Source organism: Denticeps clupeoides, chromosome 5 (genome assembly GCF_900700375.1).
Source record: "Denticeps clupeoides chromosome 5, fDenClu1.1, whole genome shotgun sequence".
In the NCBI taxonomy this organism is placed as follows: domain Eukaryota; kingdom Metazoa; phylum Chordata; class Actinopteri; order Clupeiformes; family Denticipitidae; genus Denticeps; species Denticeps clupeoides.
The window spans coordinates 5,838,175-5,851,831 of NC_041711.1; the positions used below are offsets into that span (position 1 = coordinate 5,838,175).

Consider the following 13,657-nt stretch of genomic DNA (forward strand, 5'->3'; position numbering starts at 1 on the left):
TCCTCAAAGCTGATGTTTTAAGGTCATAATCAGCAAAAACAGGTCAGTGGAAGAACAGGATGTCCAGAGAGTTAGAGAATGTGAGAGGGATTTAACTGGAATTAAGGAAAAACGACAATGGCTCTGCTCTGGCTCTGGTGACAGTGACAATTTTGAAAAAGAGAGGATTATGGGTGAGATGACAGAACTTCATTAATTAGGAAAGAGACAGGAGAAAAGCTGAGCTGTTCCTTTCTGTTCCCAAATAAGAATCTAAGCTGGAGCAGGACCTAAGGGAAAACAGGCACAATTGCTTCCAGCTGGGTCTGGGCCAGACGAAGAAAGAAATGAAAGAGAAAATGAAGAGTCGTTACATACCTCTCTGGCCTCGACCCTCTTCAGCAGATGCGTGCCGGGGGAGGGTGGGCTTCCAATCGGACTCTGGGCGTGTCCTCCTCCCATCCTCAGACGTGGCTTTTTGAAGTCCAGGCCGCTTGTCGCAATCAAGGTGGCCACGCCCCCCTCCACTACGCCGGCCCTCCTCAACCTGCCAGCCTGTGCCAGGCTTCCAGTCCTCCCCACCCTGCCGACCCCCCCTCCGGCCCTCCCTAGACTCCTCCGACCCCAGCCCACGGGAGCCTAGGGCGGCCCTGCGCTCACCATCTGAAGGGCCGCGGCCCCGCCGCTCCTCTCCCTGAGGGAGCCATGATGAATTTGGCCAAGAATCAGAGTCGGTGGGCGTTCGTCTGGTTTCGTGTCCGCGACTGTCCGTGCTGGAGCCCCCTATTGGTAGGGTGTGGCCATTCTTTACATATGGAGATTTGGAACCATGTGCATCTTCTGCCTCTGTAAGCAGGAGATAAAAGGACATAAATCAATCAGCCATAATAAACATCATAAACAAGTGAGATCCGGCGCATCTGTGATGCATAATTCACCAGGCAAAGCAGAAACCAGGTCGGCTGGATGAATGAAAAGATCAGCTGCTGCTTCATCAGGAAGATGAAGATGTGCAATCACACACCTCCTTTATCTTTGAAAAAATTATGATTTTATAGGAGGTGGGGGGTGGTGATGATTATATAAATGGGGTTCGGTAGCAAGCAAGCAGACCAAATACAAGGCAATGACTTTCAAAGCTTTTTGCTGCAGGGCACAATTTGCTCTACTTTCCACCACTCAAGAAAAAAAACACCATTTCCCTCCCCAAATATGAACTTCAAACTGAAATCCCTTCCTCCATCTGGCTGAACTGGTTGATTTCTGTCAGGAGGATCAAAATGGGCCCTGATGCAGGTCATCAGGTGAGAGGATGCATCTACTTCCACCCACTTAACACACATGTTCACACCATCACACAAACACGTCAAGGGAGAAGAGCGTACTGAGCATAGCAAGTTCTTCATTACTTATGGACATATTTTCTTGCCACTTCATATTGTGCACTTTACACTAATGTCACACACACACACTAGTTCACCAATTAAAGTGATTATAATCGGGCTTGTTGATTTTGTAGTGGGCGTGGTCCTGGGACCATGGTTATGATGTCTAGAGTGCATACTAGAATACCAAGAGAAGAGAAAAACCATGTTGGAAGGGTGCCACTTAGGCTAAATCTGCCACTGCATGTGACATTTTATAAGGAGAAGATTTCAATCCAAAGCGTAGAGACCATGTATAATTATGCCTAAGAAGTAGGTTTGTCATGTTACTAAACACTCAATACTTACTTCGATAAATACAGGTGGAGAAAAACAAATATAAGATCTTTTTAAAAATAAATAACCAATATTTTTAATAAAGTCAGAACACTAGACGGGTTTAGTAACGCTATGCTAACTACACTACTTATCAACTTAAATCACAAAAACACTGTATAGTCATTCTCAAACGCTACTAATTTAACTGATTAACAACTCTGGTTGGGGTAGCCAATCAGATTGGCCGATGCCAACCCAGTGGACACACCCCTGAAGCGATCTGATGGTCTTTCGTATGCTTTGCTAAATTTGTCCTGCTGCTTGTTCAAGATGAAATTGCTGTTACATTATATTACTGATTACTTCTTTGGTAACTGCAATATTCTTGCAAGATTCCTCAGACCACTAGCTGGTCTGGGTTGCATCTGACAATACATCTTATGCAGACATGACAAGAAACCAACAGACATCACTGGTGCACAACAAAGCTTGACAAAATGCAGAGGAACAATGGGAGTTTTCATGTGCAGCATTTTAATTCAGTATGAGCTGACATGATTGATAAATGAGCATTGAGTGCTGGTGTCTGGATCAGTGCTGGTTAAAGATAAGTAGGTTTCTTTACCATTGTCAGGAAGTTCCCTCAATACGCCCTTCTCTATCAGTTCCTCCCGTGGGCGCCTCATCGACATCTTTCTTTCCAGAACTGTGGGAGGATGGAGACAGCTTTGAGAACTTTAAACAGCAAATCAACAACATCAACCTCTACTAATGAAGTAATGACAAAAGAAGAGCTATATACCTTCTGAAGTTTCTTTAAACTTCTCACTGCTTTTCTTCTTCCTCCATTTCCACGGTTTGAAGATCTTGCCAAGGGTGGAGAACTTGCCCTTGCGTTTTGGGGTAGGCGTGTCATCTCCCAAATTCCCCCCCTCGCCCCCCACTGTACTATTTTGGTGGTCTGCATCATCATCTGATCAGAAAGAAAGACACACCTGAGACGGTTAGGGACATTTTTTCCCACCAACTTTTCATTCATTGACTGTTGGTTTTGTGTGAATGGTGGGGAGACCAGTTGCACCCACTACACAGTGACAACCCCAGAAGAAGAGATTTGAAAAATTATATATATACATACACATACACACACACACACACACACTAGAATATATAAGAATGTACCAGAAAACATGACATTATTATTATTATTATCTCCGTCTGATTGGTTTAGTCTGTATAGTCACTAAAATGTTCTCATACGATGAACACGCTCACACCGAAGAAACGACCTTCAAAAACCCTTTATGAGTAATATTAAACCATTGAAAAGAACAATCAAATGACCGTCTGTCAAAATGTCTGATGTGATTATCAACTGTGCAAGGTGGCATGAACAGGCTCACCTGCACTGGTCAGCATGAATCCAAGACCATGGCACATTAAATAAATAATTTCCAGATTCACCTGCTATGTGCTAATTGGTGTAGCACTGATGCTGATCAGTCCCTTTACAATCGTAATCACATCCTGAAGAAACATCAGGGATTAACTGGCCTAGATGGTCTGTCAAGAAGGCAGACAAAGAACCAAATGTATAGCTGTAATAAAAACTGAATATGAATAATAAAAAACATTTAAAACTCAGAACTGCTGGATAAATATGCAAGTGGCAGAATACACCGGTGTGTTAGATCTGTTAAGGCCATAAAAGATGAAACTCATATACACTGCAGTCATGTACAGTAGAAGCAAGTGTTGGGTTATGTGTGAGCAAAGAAACCGCACAACCATAAAAAGTCGAACCTGTGGGTTTTTATTTATCTCTCTCTCTCTCTCCCTCCCTCCCTCCTTCCAAGTGCCCTGCCACAGAGGTAATTATTTGAAACCCCACTAACCTATGTTCACTGGAATGGCCAGTGCGTGAGCATCAGAACTGGAATCACTATCTGGACACGACTCAACTCTCCCTGAGCAGTCAGTATGCGCACAGTCCTCTCCTGCAGCACATCAAATGTGGAAACCCAGACTAGGTCTGGTTCTCCATTCCACCACATACTGGTCTCCAATCCGAAATCATTTTTGGGTGTATCGGAATACAGCAAGCAAGATAATTACTGGTCTCAAAGTAAATATCGTACTTTTACTTTTTTTTTATTGTATGGAACATACAATGTACTATATGTAGTAAAGACAATTATATTTTATTCACCATGTTCTTGGTTTATTGGCTCAGCAAAGAAAACCCCCACATGCATCAAAGCTACATTGAAAAATGAGGCAGTGAGTAGTTAACAGGAACTCACCACTTGTGTGTGTGTGTGTGTGTGTGTGTGTGTGTGTGTTCCAGAAATGAAATATTCCTTTGTAGCTGTTGCTAGTTTACACACAATAACTTTGTCTCTAAACTTGCGGGTGTGTCCAATCAGATAAGCGGCAGCATAACATTTTTTTAAAAAGCATGTGGGCTTTGGACAAATGATCGTGTGATCACACGCTGAGGCGACTTGTGAAACCAACTTTCTCCCCAGTCAATGACAAAATCTCTAAGCGGGTGTGAATGTCTAAGCGGGTTCTCATACGATGAACACGCTCACACCGAAGAAACGACCTTCAAAAACCCTTTATGAGTAATATTAAACCATTGAAAAGAACAATCAAATGACCGTCTGTCAAAATGTCTGATGTGATTATTTTCTGGATATCATTTTATTTTTGGTGACAAATTCTTTTTGTTTCATAGGATATGATATTTATTATTCTGAATAAGCAAAAGCCAATGCAGCCAAGGCAGCAAACAGGATGTCTCGGCCCAGATGTTACATACCAGTTATCCAAAATATTTTCAGCCACATGAAATGATCTGATATTCTCAGAAAACAAAATAGGTGTAGGGGCCAAAGGTTAAGGTAGTGTTTCTGTACTGGAGACTGAACAATGACAGTTCTAAATAAAAATTAGGACACCCAATAAATGTATAACAAAATATAACAACATTTCAAATGTACTTTAACAGGAAACATGTCATTAACATGTCATTATAATTCATGTCATTATGTAGTTGAATTTGTTCCTTGTTTTTGGGATGTAATTACACTATATTAATCTATATTTGAAAGAAAATTTAATATATATAAATCATATTTTGTAATAGTCACAAAGTTAAATTCTGAATGATTCTAACTGAATTATTATGCAGTTTGACCTTTTCTTTTTTAGACTAAAAGCTGTGCATTTGGATCGAGGAGGAGATTTAGCATGTGAACTTCATGTTATATATAACAGCTGGTTTATTCCTCCTCACACAGACAGATGGTAATTTGCTGTCATTTGGCTAATACACACAGCATGAACACAGTGGATTAGCCTTGAGCTTATTTCATTAACAAAAAGGCCCTGACATCAACTGTCTGTCATGTTTGCTTATGCTTCGAGGCTGAGAACAGCAACCATGCTCTTCCGGCCATGAATACGCAGCAGAAATAAAAAGGGAGAGGAAGCATTACAGTACACCTTCCCAACCCAACTGAACAAAATAGAATATCTTTACATCTATCAGATCATCGGCGCTCCATTTCTGGAATGAACTACAGTGTGTCCATATTCCAGTTCATCCAGTAATGCTACTAGGTTGGCATTTAAGTTAAACTGTGAAACTAACCACATTGCATGAATATGTTAAGAAGGGTCTAACATAATTTAAGAGTGACCAAGAGTAACAGAACAATGTAAATACTACAGGATTCCATGTGCTGAATCTCATTGCTGGAGAACTTAACCATCAACCTGTTACTGATTACTGATAGCTTTCTAAATTAATAAACTAATTTATTTAGCATTATTGTAAACATCTTGTACTTTTAGATGCTTGACTAGTTGCTCTTTCCAAATAAATGTTTTTACATTATCATGTACACGTACAGCCATGCATTGAGGAATTAGAGAAAATGTTTAAATATGTGGACTGTTGTCACTTTCCAAAGTCAGCGGTCACTCTGCTGCCCAAACAAGGTGAAAGGTCAAAGACCAGCAAGGCATAAATAACCATGTAATAGGACCCACCCCACTTCCACAGTAGAAAGGAAGAGCCTGCAGAATACAGTCACAGTCCACACACACACCTCCTAACCACCACGGCAGACGCTTACAGAGGTACCTGGAGTCCAGCTGCCACAACGCTGGGAGAAGAGGATGCAGGCCATGTAGGATCAACTGGTCCAATTCTGAGCGGGTTTTACTGTGGTTTCACCATGATTAAAAGGTGTGGAAATAAAATAAAAAAAGTGCCAGCTCTGATGGCTCCAGTCCCATGAGTTGCACTTCAGACAGACAAGCAGATACGCCGTCTGTCAATTCTGGACCAGGGGAATAAAAAACCCTGACATGTTTAAATCCAGCCGTCCCAGCAGGCCGCAGAGAAAATGGTTCACCACAAAGACCTACAACCTGCTCTGTCTATTAGTAGCCACAAAGGACGTCAAAGCCACAATGCCAGCATGGTGACAGTCATCCACAGTGCCGCCACAGAAGCCAAATGAAATAAAAGCAGTCCTCATATGATCCTGACTCCAGTGTTTCAGTCCAAATACATAAGCAGAGAGAGCACTTCTGCAGCCACCACGGAGAGAAACACGGGAGGGAGAGGGGAGCGGAAAGGGCGAGGCATTGGAAAAAGAGGGAGGAAACAACACAGCAGAGATGGAGGGAAAACACAGATTGGGACGAGCCAGGAAATAGCCATAACCCTTACTGAAATAAATACTCAGATACAACTGTAACCAAGCCAAGCTGTACAATAAGCTTGGAGAAGGCATTTTAATATGAGGCTAATTTCTGTTCTGATAGCTACGCAATAATATTCACCAAATATCAAAAATACTAAATACATTCTATTATACCATATTCTAAATTCTATTAGTGCCAGAAAAAAAAATTCATATAAAGAAAAGAATGTGAATATTTTAACTACTTCAAAAATGGCTCAACCAGAAATGAGGAGGAACTAAATGAATTTATTTTTAAAACAATAAAAAATATCAAGGTCCAACGAACTTCCTGTTACCATCAGAGCGGTTGAGGACCTTCCCATCTTTCAGAGCCGATTAAAGATGCACTTTTTAAAAAAAATGGAACATCGACTGGACTAAATACACAGAATAATGATTCTTCAACATAACGTTGCTGTATGTATGTGTGTGTGTGTGTCGTAGCAGGAATCAACATAACGTTGCTGTATGTGTGTGTGTGTGTGTCGTAGCAGTAATTAACATAACGTTGCTGTATGTATGTGTGTGTGTGTGTGTGTGTGTGTGCGTGCGTCGTAGCAGGAATCAACATAACGTTGCTGTATGTGTGTGTGTGCGTGTGTTGTAGCAGTAATTAACATAACGTTGCTGTATGTATGTGTGTGTGTGTGTGCGTGTGTCATAGCAGGAATCAACATAACGTTGCTGTATGTGTGTGTGTGTGTGTTGTAGCAGAAATGAACATAACGTTGCTGTATGTATATGTGTGTGTGTGTCGTAGCAGGAATCAACATAACGTTGCTGTGTGTGTGTGTCGTAGCAGGAATCAACATAACGTTGCTGTGTGTATGTGTGTGTGTTGTAGCAGGAATCAACATAACGTTGCTGTATGTATGTGTGTGTGTGTGTGTGTGTGTGTGTGTGTAGCAGGAAATCAGGTGCACGTGAGGTCTGGCAGCTCAGAGCAACTGTGAGCGCTGTGCTGTGTTGTGTTGGTAGTCGGGTGGCAGCGGGCATGTTGCCCGGAGCATCTTGAGTGGTTGTGTAAGGGTCTGCCTCCCCTGGGAGCAGCGATGAAGAACTTCCCTCCTCCTTCACTCTCTCTCCTTTCATTTCAACACAAACACAGCAGTTTTCTATGACCCCTTCGCCTCAAACCACCAGCTACAGCTGCCCCTCTCCAGATGCAGTCCTCAACCTGTATGAGTGGAGTAGGCTCACTTTTATTCACCTTTCAATAAAATCCAGTCTCAACATTCTGGAAAACTTGGAGAATCTGGTGAGGAATACATAAAAGTAAAGCAAGCCATTTTAAGCTGTAGCACTGTGGAAACAAAGAGGCCAGTATTTAAAACCTGAAAGCCAGACATGCTGATTGGCCGGACCGCCTGGCAAACGTTCGGCCCAACAGCCCAGGAATGGATCATCTCCCCCATTTGATGACATCATTGCTATTGTTTCCGTGGTGCAGACAGACACTAAAAGATCTGGGCTTACGATGTGATGCTCTGGCTTCCAGTCAGAGATCAGCCTAGTTCTCCATTTCCTAATAAATCAGGAAGTCATTTGTATACCACAACCTGACATCAGGCATGAAGGGCTAGAAGGCATGGTAAAACCAAGGTAAAAACCGACATTTCCCTGCCTCACTCACTGTTTAGGTGGACAGATGTCTATTAAGTGACTTTTCATTTACAGTAAGTACAGAGATGGCTTAAAATGTCAATGTATTCATTAATGAACACATAAAAATGCCCATTTTGATATTTACGCAAAGTAAAACAAATAGAAAATATGGCAGTTCTACAGTTTAGAGAAGAAAAGTGTTCCTGTATTGGTCATTAAAAAAATCGTTATGGTTTGTTTAGTTATGCGTTTGCATTTATTTGATCTCGTTTTGTTGTGGAAAAATTAAAATTAAAAGTAAAAACCAAAACAAATGATACTTACTTAAATTGTGCAAAATACATTTTTGTGTGAAAGTGATTTTCATTATGACACACTGCAGCACAGCACATGGTGACACAATGAACTGTGTCCTCTGCTTTTAACAATCTTTTAACAGGGGAGCCCAGGGAGCAGTGTGTGGGGACGGTGCTTTGCTCAGTGGCCCCTCAGTGGTTCGAGATTCGAACCGGCCACCTTCCGATAATGGGTCCGCTTCCTTACCCGCTAGGCCAGTGAAGAATTTTTAAATTAAGTGCACGGCTACATCCCCACCACACAACACAACAAAGCACATTTTGTCCTACCAGGCACACCGAACAACACTATAATGTGTTAAAACTGTTGAAAATAACTAGTTCATTAACAGATGTCCATCTCTGAGATAATGAAATCTGCATTACTGATGATGCACATGGATGAAGAGTGTTCAAACCTCCCCAGGAAGAGAGAGATAAGAGTACCTGAGTATGAGCTGTCTACTCATGTTTCCCAGCATACTGAGTCACCTTAATAGAAGACAAATGCAGCCAGACTTGCTGAGGTCTTCCTTAGAGGGGCCAGAGCTGGGGGCTGCAAAACTCCTCAATGACCAGGCATCGTCTTGATCTCGGGTAAAGTTCCTCTTATTGAATATACAAGCACACACCATTCCACTTTATGATTTTTATTTAGGTATCCATTTTGCATGAATGCAAGCTGCCTTTAAAAGAGGTTCAAAAGGAAGGTACAATGTTGAGGGGCAGATTAAAATGACTAAACAGGGCAAAGAGGGCCACATCAACATTCAGAGCCATTAATGGCACAGCAAACAGCCACAACCAACCTCCAGCCAAAACTGAGCCAATAATAATAATAATAATAATAATAAAATTAAATACAGAACATGAGCTCTCTCTCACACACCATAAATTCCTGTTTCTGTAATAACATGGAAAAGGTGTTTCCATATGGTTTCTCATTTTTTATTCATAAACAGTGAGGTCAGAGCACGATTCTCGCATTATGGGAGCTCCTAACTCAGGGTGTATTTCAAAGGTTTTGTGTGTGTGTGTGTGTGTGTGTGGTGTGTGTGTGTGTGTGTGTGTGTGTGTGTGTGTGTATGAATTCATGCAAAAGGGGGGTCAAAGCAAGAGCTGCATCACAGATCTCCATAACATCCACCCACTCCTGCTTGCTTGGTTCTTTAAAGCAGGCTCCCTGCTGCAAAATGCTACAAACGAGATCTGCTTTATCCTTAAAACTAAATAAAAGCAGTAAATGATACTTTGCCACTTGAAAATCTGTTTAAAACGTTACAGCCAACGTGGAAATAGTGAGTTTGTTTAAGCGCTGTGAATAGTGTGTGTGTGTGCCGACTCACCGCGGTGTGTAGTGCCACTCCGAGGTGCTGTCTCCACTGGGAGATTCTGGCCCATACTCCTGCCCCCACAGGGCCCTGTAGTTCGTGTCTGTCCCCCCTGCCGATACCAGTCAAACAGGCATGAACTCCGAGGAACCAAGATCACATGCAGTCACTCCGCTGCTTTTCTCCAGCCCTCTTACTGTGCCTCTCACAAGAAGCTTACCTCCCACCCCTCACTCTCTCTCCTCCTCCTCCACATTTTCCCCACCCCTGACTGGCTCCTTCCCTCAACAGCAGGACTCACGGACAAATGCCAGCCATTCCTATCTGCAAAAATGACATCACAGCAACCTCACATTAACACTCAAGAAAGGCTAAGAAGGAATGAGGTATGCAAGTTTTTTATGCAAGTAAAATTCCTACTACATTCCTTCCACTACAAACACACTGTCCGAACATATGAAACACATGGTTCATATAAACTTCATTCTGTGACCTGAGAGGAAACTAATCTAGCTTGGGATACAGGCTTTTATCACATAAATGTCATGCTGGAAACCAGAGTGACAAAGTGAACTGGTGTCAGAGTGAATGCTGCCCCTAGAGGTGATCGTGAGAAGAGCCTTGTGGTAAAAAGCAGTGGTGAATGAGAGGAATTCCTGGCATGTGAGGTTATCCGACAGCCCAGCAAACACATGGGCCTCTGCTGATTGGTTCCGGCTGATCAATGATCCCAGTCTCTCTCATTCTCTCTCTCTCTCTCTCTCACACACACACACACACAACACACACACACAGCCAGCCCCCCCGACTATTTCCATGGCCATAACTCTTTATAGGGTCACAATCACTCAAAACATGGGTTATAAAAACCACTAGAGCTGGCAGGCTCTGGAATTGGTTAATTAACGCTGAATCCACTTCCAGGTCAAAGAGCATGCAGCTGCACATGGCACCGTGGGAGTTGCTAACTGACACCGCTTTAGAGTGGGAGGACGGCCAACAGGGATGTGTGACTGCTGAGAGACCTGGAAAGTGCTGCCAAGACAGGAACAAACAGAGAAAGCAGGGATGTGAGAGACAGACAGACAAACAGAGGCACTATTGACAGAAACAGTTAACCCCAATGCCGACTGGGCTTAATGATTTCAAGTGCACAGTTTTCCATGGTACAATGCTGCTAATGGCCTATTTTTAGTGGCCAGGAAAAGCAAATGTGCTTTAATACAGACGTCAAAACACCCACACAGATTTATCAGTCACTAACTATAGGCTTGGTGGACTGTTGTCACATAATGGAAGTGGTTTGTCAAACTTTTAACCCATTAATTGCCACTGTTTATCTGTGCTGTTCTGCTCATTTTACCTAGAGCAGCAGGGTAAATTATTACACCCCTTGCATGTTACATTACAAGTATTACGGGTGATAAAGGTGACACTGACATATGAATGTGGTAGTGCCAATGCTAGTTTATTTATGAAAATTTCAGAACACTATATAAGAGGTAGTGCATAGGGAGTGACTACCAAGGTCACATGAAGTATATCTTCAAGATGCAAACAAGAAAGGACTGCTTGCAAGCAGTATGCACCTTGAACAGGAGAGTAGAATTCATTCTGAAAGCACGAAGGGGCGAGTTGGGATGATTATGAACCCTCAGGAAACATTCTGGATGATTTATGATCATCTGAGGACCATGCCTACAGCCCAACCACACATGCATACAGATCATCAGCACTTCAGATCAAGGAATCTAAATCTGACTGTCGCAAACCTTCCAAACATGCCGTATGCCCTGAGATGCAAACTGAGTGGTTATACAGAGAGTTTGAAGGGCCAGGCTGAAATAGAGCCATTCTCAGTTTTTCAAGTTCAAGTTACAGCATGGATTTCAAATTACATTTTTAAAATGTAAAAAAATCTACCAACAACATCTATTTGTGTGTTCCGGTATTGATAGGATAGGAAGTGTTATTCTGTCCTATTGTTATGGGAAGGTGCTATTATTTTCAAGTTCTCCTTGAATATATTTCTGTTCAAAATGTCATAATGTCATTAATCCCTGGCTTACTGTTTGTAATTTTCTGCTAATTAGAAAAGACGAGTGATGTATCTTCACATCTTGCAAAGAGAAAACAGTCAGTTCAGATGCAGTTCTGCCTATTGTGATTATGTTGCCAGTTAGAAAGGAATAAATGGACCCAAAGCAAAACAAAAACGTTCAGTGAGGAAAAACTATAATAAAAACCAGAATATTATGGCACCAGAGAGAAGGAGCTGTCTCAGATAAACTCTGGACATTGGAGAGCAGAGAACTAGCCTTTCATACAAAATGGCAAGAGAGATTGGCAGATGACAAAATCAACTAAATTACAAAGCCTATATGAACACAGTCCATCCAACTTGTAATGGTGCAATAATCAAAAATGAAAATTCAATTATTGACCCAACTCTCATGTCTGGTGTCTAAAAATAATGCCATTGAAATTCCATTATCTTTAATTCTTCCAGTGCTATCTGAAATGAGAGAGAGCAGCTCTTGCCTCAGAAAAACGAGTGAAGGGAAAGAAGCAGGGAAGAGTCCAGGGAAACCTGCTGGGCTTTAGAAAACTGGAAATAGGTTTCATTTCTCCTCAGGGGAGACTGGGAGCTAAAAACAGTGTCAATCACAATTCAGCACCCAACAAAGACTGAGACACAACCAACAACTAAACACAATATAGTGGCAACAATACTGCTGAATGAAAGAATGGTCTTGACCACACCTAAAATTTCACTGAGACACAGTAACCAATGAAAACCAAACTACAGGAGGCTTATTCTTCGAATATCATATTCAAAAAGTCCATGTGTGAGGATTATGGCTGCAACAACGAATCGATTAAAACAATACAAATTTATTACTAAAAGAGTTGGCAAGAAATGTTATAATCATTTTGTTGCGTCATGCATGCAGAGACAAAAAAAAACAAAAAGTTTTTTTTGCAGTTGAGCGCAGCGAACACACTTTATTTCTCGCACTCTGATGCTAACAGAGTTCATCTCCTAATAGACAGGGCAGAGCAAAAAAAAAAAAAAAAAAAGCCACTGATGCCAATCCCGAACAAAGCACCATCTCCACACACTGCCCAGTGCTCACCAAGGGTAATGGTTAAAAGCAGGGGACACATTTTGTTGTGTCAGCACTGTGTGCTGTGCTGTGTTTCACAATGACAATCACTTTGCTTCTTACCTCTGCATCCCTGCCACATCAACACCAAATTTTTAAATGAGAAAAGTGTACCGTAAAAAAACAAGGATCTTGTCATGATATCCACACCTTGAGAATCTATGTACTGTTAATTGTACACATGTTATCCTTTGCCCTGATCCTCTGCATGGCACCAGCCCTTCTCTACATTTTTGGTACTTTCATTGAGGTTTGAAATGCTATCTTCAACATATCTTAAAAAAGAAATTCTTCATTTATTTGAAAATAAACAAACAAACAAAAAAAAACAAATAAACAAAGCGATTTCTGATAGTGGTAACACACTCGCCTATGAAACAGAAGACCCAGGTTCAAATCCCACTTATTACCATTGTGTCCCTGAGCAAGACACTTAACCCCAAGTTGCTCCAGGGGGGACTGTCCCTGTAACTACTGTTTGTAAGTCGCTCTGGATAAGGGCGTCTGATAAATGCTGTAAATGTAAAAAATTGATGTGTCAAGATGATATGTGACATGTCAATAAAGGCAGATTACAATGCAGAAAACAGGGATTGGGTCCAATAAGAAAATCAAAGTCAACAGAAACATACAACTAATGACAAAAAATACAATATTTGGAGATATACACACATGGACAAAATTGTTGGTACCCTTCAGTCAATGAAAGAAAAACTCAAAATGATAACAAAAATAACTTGAACCTGACAAAAGTAATAATAAATAAAAATTCTA

At 41.5% G+C, this 13,657-nt stretch overlaps 1 protein-coding gene across 7 annotated transcripts in view; it reads right to left on the reverse strand.

The window, feature by feature from the left end:
* The window catches only part of phactr4b (phosphatase and actin regulator 4b), a 40,622-nt gene that overhangs the window by 12,030 nt on the left and 14,935 nt on the right, over nt 1-13,657 (reverse strand). For 4 of the 7 annotated variants that reach the window (XM_028980798.1, XM_028980797.1, XM_028980793.1 and 1 more), the window contains exons 1-4: nt 9,732-9,914; nt 2,485-2,655; nt 2,308-2,388; nt 358-825 (exon numbers count right to left, since the gene is read on the reverse strand). In XM_028980798.1, coding sequence (XP_028836631.1) covers nt 358-825; nt 2,308-2,388; nt 2,485-2,655; nt 9,732-9,786 — 775 coding nt within the window. In that variant the 5' untranslated portion in view covers nt 9,787-9,914. Of the gene's footprint in view, nt 1-357; nt 826-2,307; nt 2,389-2,484; nt 2,656-5,835; nt 6,856-9,731; nt 9,915-13,657 lie in introns of those variants that run through there. The other 3 variants (XM_028980795.1, XM_028980796.1, XM_028980794.1) reach the window with 2 other exon arrangements.